This window comes from Rhea pennata, chromosome 2 (genome assembly GCF_028389875.1).
Source record: "Rhea pennata isolate bPtePen1 chromosome 2, bPtePen1.pri, whole genome shotgun sequence".
Lineage (NCBI taxonomy): Eukaryota > Metazoa > Chordata > Aves > Rheiformes > Rheidae > Rhea > Rhea pennata.
Window position 1 is genome coordinate 27,914,279 of NC_084664.1, and position 14,466 is coordinate 27,928,744.

Genomic DNA, 14,466 nt, shown 5'->3' on the forward strand with positions numbered 1-14,466 from the left:
TTTTGTTTTAAAGTATTTTAATCTCTTTTGACTCAATGAAGTAAATAAGAATCTGAAACCATCTACTTGCCAATTACAAGCCAGCAGTTAAGGCAGGTACCATTGATACAGTGCATGAATTTTCTATTGCAGTTATTTAAACAAGCAGCGTTTTACTTGAAGTGCATATACAAACAGAATTCCAAATACCAGCAACCCAAGATAGGCACCTAGTTATGAAATTTCCTCGTATGTGTAATAGAATGCCAAAAGTTCTGCCATAAAGTGCAAAGACTATGGACAATAACACTTTCTTTTGAGCATTTTGATACCAGTAACATAATACAACAGCTAAACATTTATAAATGTGGTTTCCATTACAAAAACATGTTCCACATAAAAGCTTCATAATACAATCCAGAAACAGAACTTGTGCATGTACATATTTAAAAAGTTGAAGCTGTACTGGTAGACTTAGGTACCGGGTATATATTTGCTGACCTCTATAGACACGCATTAAGTTTATAACCAATTTACATGTACAGTCAAAATCATTCTGCTTCAAGCACCGTGATTTCCACTGAGTTTTTCCATCTGAGTGACGATGTGTGACATCCGCTCTGGTAATCTGCAACCAACCATTGCCTGTAAGATGATCTGGTTCACAGCTCTCACCCAACCCTCCCCAATAAACGGAACCTAAAATTAGTGTCTTCCCAACACAAGCACATGTCAGATGTGGACAAATACATTCATGGTCCCAAACTTAAAACAACTGGTAAGAATTTCACAGTGATCTGGTTAAGGAAGCACAAAGACAAATGATTACATTTAAGATGAAAATTGCCTTAAAACTCAAATGAAGCTAAACTGCTATATGATGAGAAGCTAAAGGAACAAAGTATTAACCAATTAGAAAAGTGGCTCTTTCCCAACTAATAACAAAAAACCTACAGCAATAATCTTAGGGTCCTACTGCTGCAGCAGCCTTTGAGGTAGGTGGCGATGGCTTAAACCGAGGTAGGTAAAGTCCAAACTTGTTTTCAATCCCTGCAAAAGTGGCAACTGCCAATTTATAACCACCAACATGGTCAGGATTAGGAGCAGGGAGTGTGATCCTAGATTTAGGAACTGGCTCTGATCCAGCTGGTTTTCTGTAAAATAATAACAAGAAATTAATTTCTATAGCATAGAACCAGTATTCACAAAAATCCTTTCCATAAAATAAACTGAATGAGAAGTCTGAAGGCATCTCACAGTATGTAACTAAATTCAATGCTACAATGTAATGAGAAATATCCTGTTTTAAAATGTTGCAGAGCATTTAGCTGCCTTCATGGTGATTAAGGATGGTCAAATCAAGGTAAAATTTTTAGAGCATTAATCAAAATTGCAGTGTTGGGGAGATGAGGTTCAGAAGTTTCTGGTACAATGTACAGCCAATCTAGGAACATAGCAGAGTTGTATTTTTGTGGTGGATTTCAAGTTGCTGTCCCCAAAGCTTCATACACAGTCTGCAGCTGATCCTAGGATGACATGTCAAAACAACAAGATTCACATCCATTTGTATCATCAGTCATTAGCTTAGCAACTAGGGCACATAGCGACGAGCAGGAAGTTCTTAAAATTAACAGTCCATTGGTCCAAAATCACATTTTCCTACTGTTTTTACCTCAGATGTTTAAAGGTAGTATCTTCCCTCTTTTCCCCTTCCTCACCCACAGGACCAGGTACATTTTTAAACAAGATTTTCTCGTCGTTTTTTTTTTGTCCTACATCATGGCAAACCCCTGATTCTGTCACTGACACCTGAAGGCACAAAGACGCGCACAGGACCAAGTGCGGCTTCCCACCACGCACTCAGACATCACATACTTACACTCCCCCAAAGTCCACGTAAAACCATCTCTGCAGCAGCTCGTAAGTCACCAAAGTAACACCAAACTGAGGAGAGGATCGAAACACACGAGCTGGAAAGAAAGGAAAACAGTTTGTGAGAGGCAGAAAAAACACAATTAAAACCCACTTGGTAATCAGAGATGTTTCACCCACCTCCTGCTCCTTTCCACAGAGCCTTTGGACCTTCCTCGCGAAGGATCTTTGCAAAACAGTCTACGACGCCACTGTAGGTGGTCTGCCCTGCCCGGGCCGCCACCTGCAGCCTTGTTTTGATGACATCCGCCGGGGTCACCAGCGAGGCTGCCGGCATACCTACACGCAACAGGGAAACCATCAGGTGGGTACCGCTGACTCGTCGCCCGCGCCACCTGCCTCGCTAAGCAGGGCTAGGCGCACCTTCCGCTCCCCCTTCGGAAGAATCCAGCCCCCCCCGACTTCACTCGGAGCTGGAAAGGAGAAGCAGCAGCAGGAGGCAGCCGCTGCGGATGTGGCGTCACCCAGGGAACACTTCTCCCGGGGGAACGGCCCGCTCACGAGCCAGAAGCTTGCCTTGATAAGAAGCACAACGTTTTTGGAGGTGAGGTCCGTCTCTCCTCTCTGCGCCTCGCTGTGGTCCCTGGCCTTGTGGCTGCACGCTGCGCTGGAGCGGCCCGCACACGCATGCGCACGCTCACCTCCGCCCCGCGCAGGACCGACCGCGAGACCAGCAAGGCAGGAGAGCTACGGTTTGGAAAAAACGTGCATTCTTCTCACTAGGAAAGGCAGACTGCGCAGCTGTGAAGTCACAGCTGACATCCTCAGCAGAGCTTTGGGAGGAAGATTTAAATTTATCCTGGGAGATAATCAACTGAAAACACCAAATACCGAATCACCAATGGGCGGTACTTCTAAAATCATTCCTACCCAAACTTGGGCTGGCCATATTCAGAAAAAAAAGAAAAAAGAAAAAAGAAAAAAAAAGAAAAAAGAAACAGAAAAAGAAACAGAAAAAGAAAAAGGAGACTGTACCCAGAACACATCGCCTCTTACGGTTTTATTACTTTTCCATTCAGCATCTGTTCCAAACCAATTTGGTCAGATGCAGATGCATAAATCTCCTTTGCTATTTTTTAGGCTTAATAATTCTGTAACAACTTTTGTCCAAACCAGCATGGTCTGGCTTTGAGCGCCAACACACCCTTCTTGCTGACTGCTCTCAGATGTAAGCGTATGTGCATCATTAAAATAAGGACTCGTCTTCCTTGCCTGGACCCCGAAAAGCAGCACACACGCACTGACCTTACACTGCAGTCGATCTGGCAGGCAAGTGCTAAAACCTGGTAAAGGTTTCCCAACTCTAGAAATGTTGAAATTCCTTTTTGCTTACGCTTACCCACTCCAGGATATTGGTTGAGTATTCAATTTAAAGCTGGACTTTTGTCTTTCAAAAGCCAATCAGTGTTTTCAAGGAAAACCAAAGGACGTACTCAGAAACAATTCTACTTACTACACATTGACTTCCACCTCCTTATTCACCATTCCTTATTACTGGGAGTATTTTGCATTTAAAGATTTTTTATGCCTGCTTTTAAGAGCTATTTATACAGCACAAAAGACTTTACCGACAAATAAAAATTTACAGGTCGCTGCCCTGAGGAGCTTACAATTGAAATAAGACAAATAACACAGCAGGAGCTGGTAATAAAAAAAGAGGACTGAAGAGAGGAGAAGGAAGTTCACAGAAGCAACTGGCAGATGGAGCAAATTAAGGAAGGATCCTGTAGTTGGTATTAGAATCATCTCCTCAGAAAACACTGTGGTACAATAGGTTGAGACATCTGGTAAACAGTAAAAAACAGAAGCAGATCAAAATACAAAACCTGCAAATTTTTTGTTGCATGCGACCCCAGCAATAACAACAAGGAAGAAAATACACACAGCAAAACAACATCCACTTGCAAAAATGCAGGTGCGCCTGTAAGCATGGCCAGCTTGAACATCCAAGTCCCCGGAGTTTTCCCCAGCTGCACAGAGCTGAGGCATTTCTGAAAACAGGCTGCAGAGTCAGAAGAGCAGGTGAGATCCTCAGCCAAAGTACAGAGGCCCACACATCATCCCGGAAACCAGCAGGCACCATTTACAGTCTCAGGCAATATTTCAGAGATGTTTTTTCTGTATCTTGCCCTTGACTTCCTTGTGGCAAAACATAGAGCGGACATACATTCCCCCACCACACTTCACTTGTATCTAATAAAAGAAATTTCTTGTTTTTGTAAAAAGTATGATGAGTATTGTGTCTTTAATACTGTAATTTGCTCATGAGAGTTAACTTAGACTGGAATTCACAGGAAGCACTGGATAAAATTCACATTATACTAGTTTGGTAAGCCATATCAGCAACAATAAAGACTGCTTCTGTGCCTGGACTTCAAAGAGACAGTTATCTCAGTCTGCAATCACCTGACAATGGCTAGAAAGAGAAAAAATAGGAAAATCTAAGAAATGACTTGGCTTAAAAATGCCAGCTTATGTTTCAAGTCTGTAAATATGATCTAAAGTTCAAAAATGGTTTTGTCCCATTAAAATGGGTGAGAAACAAGCTGGATTTAAGCTCCTGTTGGGGGGCTTAGAGGTTGGCTCTGTTTTGGGATGGGGGGTGGAAGGGAGAGAACAAGGGTTTTTTAAAGCTGATTTTCCTAGTGTCAGGTCTATTCCTCTGGACTATGAGCTCATCCACACAGAGCAAACATAAAGACCTGAAGCTTCACGCTTCAACAAGATAAGACTGTGCTCTGCACAGTCAAGCTTTAGCTATATCTGAAATCCAGACACATCCACATGCTTGGTATGAGAGTTTCCCCAGAGAGAAGATCACTTAGAATCAAATAGGAAAACACAGCTAAACTTCCTGTCTATACTGGATTCATGCCTCTCCATCACCTTTCTACCTCATCAGGTCACAGCAGCTCATGTAACATACCAGTCACACTGGAGAAGGAAGGTTAGTGCAGCTCGAAGAGGTTGAATAGCTCCTGATTAACATGATGAAAGTGTGTTTTGTGCTTTGTGAGTGCTGATGGGCACTCTCCTGCCTGTTACACAATTGCCCAGCAGTCCTGCTGCAGACACTTTCGGGCCCACTTGTTCCCCGAAGGGAACTTGTGAACCTTGGCCGTAGCAGGAAAAGGACTGTTGAGGTGCCCTCTCTGCAAGGCAGCTACCAGCTAGGGCTGCATACCGGAGACAGACTAATTAGCAGGCTCAAAGACAAATTCGGGCTACAAAGTATATCTCCATCTTCTCCCTTTGGTTCTGACACATTCAAAAGCATCTATGAAAATTTAAGCACTATCCCATTATCCTATCCACTTTGTAGCAGACTAAAACAAACAAGTGCTCCATTCAGAACCTCCTTTCATATCTGAATCTGCCAGGCATCACCAGCTTACAGTACATAAGACAACTAGCCACACCATCCTCCTGTGCCAAGTCCGTGTCGCAGTAGGTAAGATGCTACAATCCAAGTTGACGATTCCTTCCCAGAATGACTTCCAGCAAAACACAGCGCATGCAGCTTTTCATTCTGCACAGAACACAGCAAACTTTCCCCAACCCTCCACATTTCTACTATTTGTCATAATCATGGGTTCAGCTTTATTTGTACATTGTCTCATCTACCTTAAAAATGTCCATTGAAAGCCTGCATCTAAATCTGTTTTGTTTAATACCAAAAAATTGATAAGGCCAAAATCCAAGGAAAAACCCCATGAAGCCAAGTAACTGCATGGATACTGTCAGTAGTAAGCAGTTTTTAACATTTTGTCAGAGTCTGCTCACAATGTGTTCAGAGAGCTGTATTGCTAGCATGGCTTTTGGGTGCCATATATCAAAACTCAAGATTCCTTTGATCATAAAGAATTTCAAAAATGCAGTGATTTTATTTATAAACATTTCAACAAAACTTTGCCAGTCAGCCAATCAAAAGGAGAGCAAAAAGAACAGCATAGTAACTTCATAAGGAAAGATATGAGATGTCAAAACATCAAAACTTAATCTTTCCCTTCCCTTTTCCTCTTGAACATTATGAAGACACCAGGAACTTAAAGCATCTTTCACATCAGCTCATTTCTACAGCACAGGCATGGAACTTCCTGTTCTTCAGGCACAAGGTTGCAAAATATGTACGATTCTTCCAAGTTTTTCACAAGTTCTCGCAGACAGAGCTACTGTGCTGCAGGTGCAATGTAATGACACACCAGAAGAAATCTGGGCACTTACCAGCTATTGATCCAGCCAACAGCAAATATCCAGGGCTAATCCTCCCATCTTCATTTGCAAAAGAAGACTTCAAATGAGCATAACAGGGAAAGTAAATGGCAGAGAAAGGGATGTCACGCAGAAAACACGCCTTAGCACCCTGTGTTAACCAAAGAGAACAAGTCTTAAGACTGAACAGATAGATTTAACATCATGAACTATGAACATCAGAGAACAAGGCAACATAAAATCTTTTATTTCGTTGCAAAGGGCTTATAGCAAAAGCAATTTTTCCTCTCGAATTTTGAGAGGCACGTATTTCAGTCTGCTGAGGAGTGTGTGTATTGTTTCTTCGTTCAATAAGTTCTATTACTGTATTTATCTTGTCTACTTGTTCTCCCTCAATCCCTAACACTGTAGTTATTTGCTGGTAATACAGAAAATGTCATGTGTTGGCGTAAGCTCTGATAATGCTTTTGCAGAATTGTAAATAGCTGACATTTTAGCCATGTGGCTGTGCAAAAAGTTTAGGGTATGTCTGAGGAAGATTGAGTCACAGGAGAGGTCTATCCCTTCTTATTCCCACCTATAATAAACGCTTTATGGAAATAAACAGTGCCTACTCCATACATCTGTGCAGACAACGTCATTGATAATCGAACATGTACTGAGGGGAACAGCGAAAGAGAATGCCCACAATACCAGTTATTTGCATTAGCAGAATAGTAACAGAATAATTTACTTGTTTTTGAAGTACAAATGATGTGGGATATAGTTCGTTTTCTAATAAATTTCAGCTCTTACTGTTAAATTTGCCTGGCTATCAGTTTGCAGAAGTAGTATAAACAGCCAATGAAGTCATGGACAATATAGCTGATTTCACATCTAAGAGGGTGATGGCAAACAGGCAAGAAAAGTCTTAGGGTAGTAGCAAGCAATCAACTGTTTTTCAAGCAAGGTGAAAAGCAAAAAGCCGCTACAGGAATCCAACAAAAATAAAATACCAAATAATAGCCAAGTTCCTACAGCAAGAGGGACTTGCAATCTGCCTTTCCTCAATGTGGAGATCCATCAAATGCCAGTCTCAATATACCAGGACTGAGCCTGGCAGGAAGACACAGAGCTTCAGAAAGAAATGGTTCTGGGACAAGGCTCATCCTCCTCTCTTTGAAGCTGGGAGTGGAGTTGCAGTGAATCTGCTTGAGGTTCACCCACGAGCTCTCCTGGAGGTCCCTCTACTACTATACTGCTCTTGTATACTGTTCTACCATGGAACAGCTCAGTGTCAGATCTTCCCAGATGATGTGCTAATAACTGAATTTAGTTTAACTCATGATATGCCTCAACATATCTGTAAGTTAGCTTGTCCTGTAAGAGTAGTGCAAACATAGTGCTTATTCATGCTGGATACTGTTTCTCAAGCAAATATGCAAGAATTCTTGGTATCTGAAGAACTGAAAAAGCACGTTCCAGTGAGGCAAGGCACAGGCTGGTGAGCAGGATGTAAGATCTACTCCTGCAAGGTATTTTACAGAAGATGCTAATAAGTGTAATTTGCAGTTAGAGAATGCCTCTGAGAAAATAAAATTTACGTTTAAAAATAGTCACTAGATCTTTTAGTCAGACCTTTACATTTTACTTCGTTACCTAGGGTAGCGAGTACAATATGCTCTGCTCAAATCCCAGTCCTCCTTCCAGAACACTTTCTCAACTTACTTCATGACATTCTCAGATTGAGAATTCACCATTTCCCCTGACAGTTCCTGCCAATGGTTAATTATTTTTGCTGTTAAAAAAGTTTGCCTTGTTTCTCAATTGAAGATGTCTGATTTATGCTCGTTGTTACTGGTTCTTGTGATGCATTTCTCAGATACACTAAAGAGCTTTTAGTTCTTAAAGAAAATGCCATAAAGGTACTCAAAACACTGCAGTCATGCAACTGCTCCACTATTCAGCCGTGCTGACTGGAGTTATCTGCCACTGAACAACATGAACACTGGGCTAAGCCCTCTTCTCAAAATTACCTGCAAAAGCCATACTCTTTACCTTTACTATATAAGGAAGGTAAATCTTTTGTATTCAACATATATACAAGAATTCTGGCCTCTCATGCTGCAACGGAAGCCTGGTTTACAATGTACCTTTAATCTGCACATAAAAAGAAACACTGTACGGTTTACCAAGTTCTGTATAAAATAACCCTAACTTTTTAATGATCAAACGTTGGTGCTATATCTACCTTACAGAAAAAAACTGAAATTTACTCCTGAAACATTCACAGACCAACATGCTTTCTCTAAAGATTTATTTTTAGAGCATATTTTTCCTCAGAGAAAATCTCCACAGTGCCTTTGCCCTCAGGGCACATTACTTTTATTTTCTTTGCAATGTTGTCATTAAAACACTGTGCATGATTTCCCTCTGCATTTTTTTCCTAGTCTGAAATATCTCTACATAGTTAAATTAACTTATGGAAATCAATAACCTCCAGCTGCAAGCAACTCTTGACTCAACCTGAGCTGATAATATTCCTCCTCCTTCATTGCAGGACTTTTTTCACAAGACATAAATAGCAGATGTTTAATATCGCTAGTAACGCACTTTCAGGTACACAGAGAGAGAGGATGTCCCTGGACTCCGGTGGCTAAGGGTAAACAAAACTTGGATCCAAACTTGGATCCACTTTAATAATAACCCAGTTTGGCTCTGTTCCAATATCACAACAGTCTAAAGTTTCCCCTCATCATTCTGTTTAAAGTCTGGGAAAGCATGTTTAAAAGCAGGCCTCATTTAACTTCAAGTTAATCATCCGCAACCAGCCTAGGCCAATTAGGAAGGCTTAGGGAGATTGGCCACAGTATCTTGAAAAGCAAAAGAAACATTTATTTTACTTCTCGCACCTTTTTGATGTGGACAACGTGCTGAAAGCCAAAAGGAGTTTTAATCAATCCCCAGAAAGCTGCAAGGATCATCCGCCCGAGTTTATTCTGGCAGCCATGGTGCAGACCTGCCAGGCATGAAATTGTTGGGAGATCCTACACACCATGACATGTGCCTCCCTAATGTAACAGCCACTTGGCTCCCATCTTCAGTCTCTTTAATAACCTTAAAGCTCTTAATCTTGGATAGTCTCTCACCGAATAAACCAAGGGAGGGGGGAAAAAAATCCCTGATTGAAAGATTCTGATAAATAAGCCCAAGTCAGTGCTGGGGCAGGTTCTTTAGCATGCTAATTCCTGCTTATACCAGCTCTACCTGCAAATAAGGCTCTAAACAAACTATTTCTACTACAAGGGGAGGGTAATTATACTGACAAAGGCACCTCTGTGTCGGGTTGGGCACAAGGAGCCGGCAGGTCTGGGAGACGCAGGCTTAACCTAGTCTCCTGCAGTGAATGCACATTGTCTAGTGCAGGGGGAAAAATGCCAGACTGGGGGGACCTAGCAGTATTCAAGACAACAGTGGTGCACCTTGTCTGAGAGGGTTATTTAATGCTTCTGGCACCTGTACTTACAGCCACCCTCTCTTTTTCTCCTTTACAGGTTTAGAATTTATTTGGCATGTATAATTGTTATTTTGATCCTATAGCTACAAACAATAGGCAGCATGTCATTTCTTGATCATTTTGCATTCTTCTTGGTTTTTGCTACAGACTTAACCCTTTGGAATCAGAGCTCTAACAGCACCTAATAGTTTTGGAAACAGTCAGCCAAATATTACTGGCATTTGCTTTGAAGGTCTGTAATTTTTTCTACTGTAAAATGACACTGCCTTAAAAGCTGCTACAGTTTTTTACTCACACCTATTTATTCCAATCAGTATACGAAACTGATTTAGCAAATCAAGTTAGAGAAATTACTGCAATTCTTAGATGAAGGCCTTTCCTGGTTATTTTCAATGCAACTTTTTGAATTGCCTGTATTCACATATGAGAACACATGCACAAATGCTCAAGACGGATGCAAATTAATGTAACTCAAAACATTTACTATTCTGTTTAGTATGCTTAGTGCTCTGTTGCAAAGCCACAACCTGAAGACATGCAATACCCTTACTGGTACCAAAAGCTGCCAGGTGGGAGCTTGGTACACATCCTGTCAATTGAGATTACACTTTCCATGTCAGCACACCAGAAGCCAGACTATGAAGTGGTCAAAAAAAATTTTTTTTAAGAACAGATTTTTGGAAGCTTTTCTGAATAGTTTTGGAAATGCAAACTGTGTTGGCAGTATCAGCCAAAACACAAATCTGAGCTAAATATCTTATAGTAATTGTGATCATAAACATGACCACAACCAATGTATAATTTCCTCCAAGAATCTTTTTACTATTATATTATTTATCATCTTCTCTGGATCACTTGTGCAAAATTACTGAATAGCTCTGCCTGTTATGGTGTAAACACTGTCCAGAATGGTTATTTGTAAAAGGAATAGAACTTTATTAAACATTTCATGTTAAATATTATATGCATATGAGTTTCTATGATGTACAAAATAAGTAGGTATACTTTTATTTAAATGTAAATGTTAAAGATGTCTTTGGAAAGACATCTTTTATTGTCTTTTATTATTTATACTTTTATTTAAATGTATACTTTTATTTAAATGTAAATGTTAAAGATGTCTTTGGAAACCGTCAGACTATAAATTCAACTATCTTTAACAGGACGTAATGTATTTTACTGCATAAGATAGACAGAAGACAGAAAATATATAAGCTGATCTTACACAATCATTTCTGTATTCTTCTGTGATCAGAAATTAAACAAAAACTATTACAAATATTGAGAACCAGAAATGCATCTTTCTCACTTCTGCCAACATAAATGATATTTTGAGTTGGATTAAATGATAATCTCCCTGAGTGGAATATACCGTCTCTTTATATTTTTAAGAACAGCTGTCGTCTACAGCTACATCTACAGAACATCAATAGTTAAAAAAGAATTTACTCGTTGTAAGCTTCGATGCCCGAGTGCTTTCACAGCAATGATTACTGGCAGAAAGAAGACAAATAGAGGAAACAAATTCCTTCAACGTTAGTACTGCCCCTCCAAATGTGCTTCCCCACAGGAGCACCTGGTTTCAAGGAGGACAATGTTCTAAAATACTTACACAAATATTCCAGAAGTTTAGACAACAGCACAAAAAAAAATCTAGCTTTAAAGAACAGAGGTTCAACTCAGCAGTTACCCTAATAATTTTTTTGTCAAAACTTATTGCTGAAGTTAACTTGCATCTTCTTCTATTTCTAAGCCATGTATCAACACACACTGATAGTATCTTAACATTCAGTGAAGGCAGAGTAACTCTGGAAGGCAGCTTTAACTTTAAATTGTTATATTTACTATGACAACATTTAGTTGAAGGGAGAAAAATTTCCTTGTGGTCTGGAAAATTCTTTAGTGGTGAAGGGAAAGAAGGAAAAGAGGAAAGGATCTAAATTATCTGATCAGAACCTCTATGCACCATGATAGCGTTCCCTCTCCAAATTAAAATGTTGAGAGTTACAAAGGTACGCCAATACTAATCTTCAAGGACAACCTTCTCAAAGCACAAGGACAGTCCATTCCATTGTGTACAAAGTTGAGCAATCATGGCAGAAAGCCAGCATGGAAACCATGTTTGAGACTGAATGCAAAAAGTATCAAGGAAGCAGAGATGGAGATGGGCTACCCAGGAGAAACACAGAAGCACTGCCCAAGTGTGCAGCGATGGAGTTAGAAAAGCCAAAGCTCAGCTGGAGTTGAATTTAGGGAGGGATGTGAAGGGAAGCGAGAAGGGCTTCTGTAAGTACATCAGCAGTAAAATGAGGCAGAGGACCTAGCGACACAGGACATAGAAAAGTCAGAGAAATTACTTTTTTGCCTCTGCCCTCAAGCCTTTCAGTTCCATGAGCCTACCAGAAAAGTCTGCAGGAGCGCAGCATTACCTACAGTAGAGGAAGTTACTGTACTTAATCCGTCTGGACGTATAGAATCCGTGGGACCAGGCGAAATACCTCCAAGGGTGCTGATGTTGCTGTGAAGCTGCTATTATCTTCAAAAGGTCAAGTCAGTCAGGAGGTTTTTGATGACTCAAAAAAGACAAACATCACATCCACCTTGAAGAAGAACAAGAAGGAAGATCTGGGAGACTAAATGCTGCTCAAAACCACCGCAGTTTATAGCAGGTTTATGGAGTAAATGCTCCTGGAAGCCATTTCCAAGCACATGAAGCCAAGAGGGAAACTGGGAACAACCAGCACAGATTTACCAAATTGTGCCTGACCAATCTGACTGCCAGGCTTGTGGATAAAAGAAAGCAGTGGATGTTGTATACCTTGACTTCAGCAAGACATTTGAGACTGGTACACAGTAGTTAAATTGGTGGAAAATGGGCTGCACTTCCAGCAGATTAGTGGATGATACAGAACTGAGGAAGTAGTTAATGTGCTGGAAAGCAAGTCTGCTATTCAGAGGAACCTGACAGGATGGAAAAATGGGCTGACAGGAACATCACAAAAATCACAACAGCAAATGCAAGCCCTGCATCTGGGCTGGGATAACTGCGTGCAGCAGGATAGGCCGGGGCTGAGCGGCCAGAAAGCAGCTTTGCAGAAAAAATCCTGGCAGTGCTAGTGGCCAAGCAGAGCATAGGTCAGCAGTGCCTCTTTGCAGTGAAGAAGGCCGGCCACATCCTGAGCTGTCTTAGCAAGACTTCTAGGGACCTGATATTTCCATCTGGCCCTAGTGAGACCGTATCTGAAGCAGTGTGTCCACATCTGGGTTCCCCAGTACAAGAAAGACATTGCCACACTGCAGTGAGTCTAGTGCAGGGCCACCAAGATGGCTAAGGGAGCACACGGCACACAAGTGTGTTGAGAAGACAATTCTTGGTGTTGCACTGTGGAAGGATAAGAGGCAATGGACAGAGCAGGATCTCCACAGAGTACTAATGTGAATTATTTTGTGTCACTATCATAGTAGAGTGTCACATCAACATGTGACAATGAATGGCCTTGAAGAATATTAACCTCATAAATATAGAGGGGCACTAAAAACCATGCAATGGTTTTTCACTTGGACAGTAGAATACTGGGATAATTACAATCAAAAACAATATACATTTCACCCAGTTGATGCAGAAAGGGTTTACATAACATTTCCTGTGTTAATTTGTTGATGTGAGACTTAAAAATTGGTTGTATTTTTTTTAATGTTAATGCCAGCGAGGAACACTGAAACTCTCTCTCAGGGGTGTGCAGGTGTTTTATTCTAAAATCCACGACAAGCATTTCACAGTTAGAAATTAATACAAAATATACAAACAACAAGAAGTAGATCTTGTTAAGACATGCAGGAATTTCCCTTATTAAACTAGGTTTGATGCATGTATTTCTTTGCATCCTCTGGCTGCAGCTATAAGTAATAAAAGTACATTCTTCCATGATGATATAGGATTCTAACAAATTTTCCCCTGAAATGTAGCATAAAAGATTCATGGAAACTAAGCAGTGCATGCAGGATTGATCTCTTGTGGTCAAAGTAGCTTTCATGAAGACTCATTTCTGAATAAGGAAAATAGAATTTTCCTTGCCGACATTGCAATGTGGTAAGCAAAACTGCAGAGCAAGAGAAACAGAAAAGCCAGTATGCAGTACACCGGATGACCATTCCTGACTCAAGAGGTTTGTATGTTATCAGCGCAGAACTAACTCACATCGACAAGCCATGCAAGACCTTCAGCTCTGTTATGAGTTTACAGACTGACTGACAAGCAGACTGGGAAGTTCTAGGCACATTCTCTTTCATCGCAATAAACAACTGCTTAAAAATATTCATGCTTCTATTTTGACAAAGTATTGTTACAGTAATATTAGTTTAAACTTAAAACCACAGTTTGAGATCTATCTTCCTATTAAGTATGGGATATCCCTCGATTTATTCCATTCCTATGACAAGCCTATTTTCTCTGCTGTTGGCAGTAGAGAGGAGTCAGTATCTTTGCTGTCTGGGCATTTCACCAGACAACCGTTAGGTTAGAAGTGTAAGGAAATCCCTTCCCACCTCAAAGCAAGACCTGTAAGGAAATTCTGCAAGCAACAGAGAAGGATCCTGTCTCTTTGCACAGTGGTCAACTCCATTTTTCTTGCCTCAGCTTCTCATACTCTCCGATCTTCTCTGGCCTCATCTAGACAGTGGTCATCTTCAACTTTTATCAGGGATGTGGTACTATAGGCATTTGCTCTCCACCAATCAAAACACCAGAAGCGAATTATTTGGGTGGTCACTCTGACACCCAGATACTGAGCTGTGCTAGAAACTGCTGTAGAAGACTGCAATCAACTTGTCTTAGCAGAAAGAAAAAA

At 40.7% G+C, this 14,466-nt stretch overlaps 1 protein-coding gene across 3 annotated transcripts in view; it reads right to left on the reverse strand.

Annotated features, from left to right (window-relative positions):
• SLC25A13 (solute carrier family 25 member 13) overlaps positions 1–14,466 on the reverse strand; it is a 101,983-nt gene continuing 87,517 nt past the window's right edge. For all 3 annotated transcript variants that reach the window (XM_062569151.1, XM_062569150.1, XM_062569153.1), the window contains 4 exons: positions 6,136–6,274; positions 2,032–2,190; positions 1,859–1,949; positions 1–1,133 (listed from right to left, as the gene is read on the reverse strand). In XM_062569151.1, the coding sequence (XP_062425135.1) occupies positions 944–1,133; positions 1,859–1,949; positions 2,032–2,190; positions 6,136–6,274 (579 nt within the window). In that variant the 3' untranslated portion in view covers positions 1–943. The remainder of the gene's footprint in view (positions 1,134–1,858; positions 1,950–2,031; positions 2,191–6,135; positions 6,275–14,466) is intronic.